The 1,203-nt window shown below is 21.4% G+C and overlaps 1 protein-coding gene across 1 annotated transcript in view; it reads right to left on the bottom strand. All coding sequences in view use genetic code 6, as the record gives it.

The window, feature by feature from the left end:
* Window positions 1-357: 357 nt before the first annotated feature.
* The window catches only part of TTHERM_01060860 (transmembrane protein, putative), a gene marked incomplete at both ends in the record, with an annotated part of 2,107 nt that continues 1,261 nt past the window's right edge, over window positions 358-1,203 (bottom strand). Inside the window, 2 exons of the mRNA XM_971418.3 lie at window positions 358-420; window positions 474-1,126. Coding sequence (XP_976511.3) covers window positions 358-420; window positions 474-1,126 — 716 coding nt within the window. The remainder of the gene's footprint in view (window positions 421-473; window positions 1,127-1,203) is intronic.

Genomic DNA, 1,203 nt, shown 5'->3' with positions numbered 1-1,203 from the left:
TCAGTTTATCGCATTAAGAATTTTAATATATACTTCACTTAGATAATTAATAAGATGGATAACAAACATATAAGAAAGATATATTTAAAAAAATAATAATTAATTATGATAAATTCATCAATTAAAGTAAACTTATTTATTTATTTACTTGTTTGTTTTTATGAATATTAATTTTCTTATCAAAAAAGAGATAATAGTTTATCTTAAATTTTCATTGTTTTTTCTATTATTTGGTTTTCAATCATTAACTTGGCAAATTCCATTGATGTAATATAGCTTTCGAAAAAAATGTATAAAATAAATTTAAAGAATAAATCTTTATTTTTGTTTTTTAGTAGGAATAAAATCTGATAAAATTCATCCTCTTACTAGTTAAGATTCGGATATTATTGCTTGTAAAAGCTAAAAAGTTTATAATTCCTAATTTAAATTTTTTTTTAATCTAGACAAATTTAAAAATCTTCATCTTTTACATCTATTTTATGAGTTAATGATAAGTTTTCAAAATTGGAGTAGTTATTTAATTTTAACTATTTTGCTAAAAGAACAGCACATTAAAAAAGATAATTGTCAATTTTATAAGAATCCGTTTTTTATTTTTCTAAACTTTGCTAATCAAAAGGCTTTGAAATACAATTCATTAATAGCAATAAACAAATAGCTTCTTTTTCTTATTAAGAGTTGATAAATTAAATATAGTCATTAAATTTAGGGATTTAAGATAAAAGAATTTCCTTTATTTCACTTAGATTATTTTTTGAGGAACTCAAAACAAACTTATTCTAGTTTATTGAGCTAAATAGTGCTTTTTCAATGTTTTTAGATAAAGAATTCTTTTTATTTTTTTTTACCAAATAATGCAGAGCCTAAAGAATTGTAGGTAAAATTGCAAAAGCAAAGCCAAGTGAAAAAAATAAAGTTCTAAATCCGATCATCATTATGATTCCTTCAGCTCTTAAAATCTCTCCTCCGAGAATGATAGACACCTAAGATGCATAAAATATTAGCGAGGCTGCTAACATATTTTTAGCAATTTCATTACCTTCATTAACTTTATAATTATTAATTTATCTTTCATATTCTCTTATTTCTTATGGTTTTACTGAATCTAAATTAGAATACAACTCTAAAATTTCATTTTATTCTTTAATTTTTAGTACTCTTCCCTATTTTTCCATTGATATTTATAGCATAGTTTTAAAT

Source organism: Tetrahymena thermophila, assembly GCF_000189635.1.
Source record: "Tetrahymena thermophila SB210 genomic scaffold scf_8254828, whole genome shotgun sequence".
Lineage (NCBI taxonomy): Eukaryota > Ciliophora > Oligohymenophorea > Hymenostomatida > Tetrahymenidae > Tetrahymena > Tetrahymena thermophila.
Note: the sequence above shows the minus strand (reverse complement) of the source record. Positions and strands in the feature narration are given on the sequence as shown.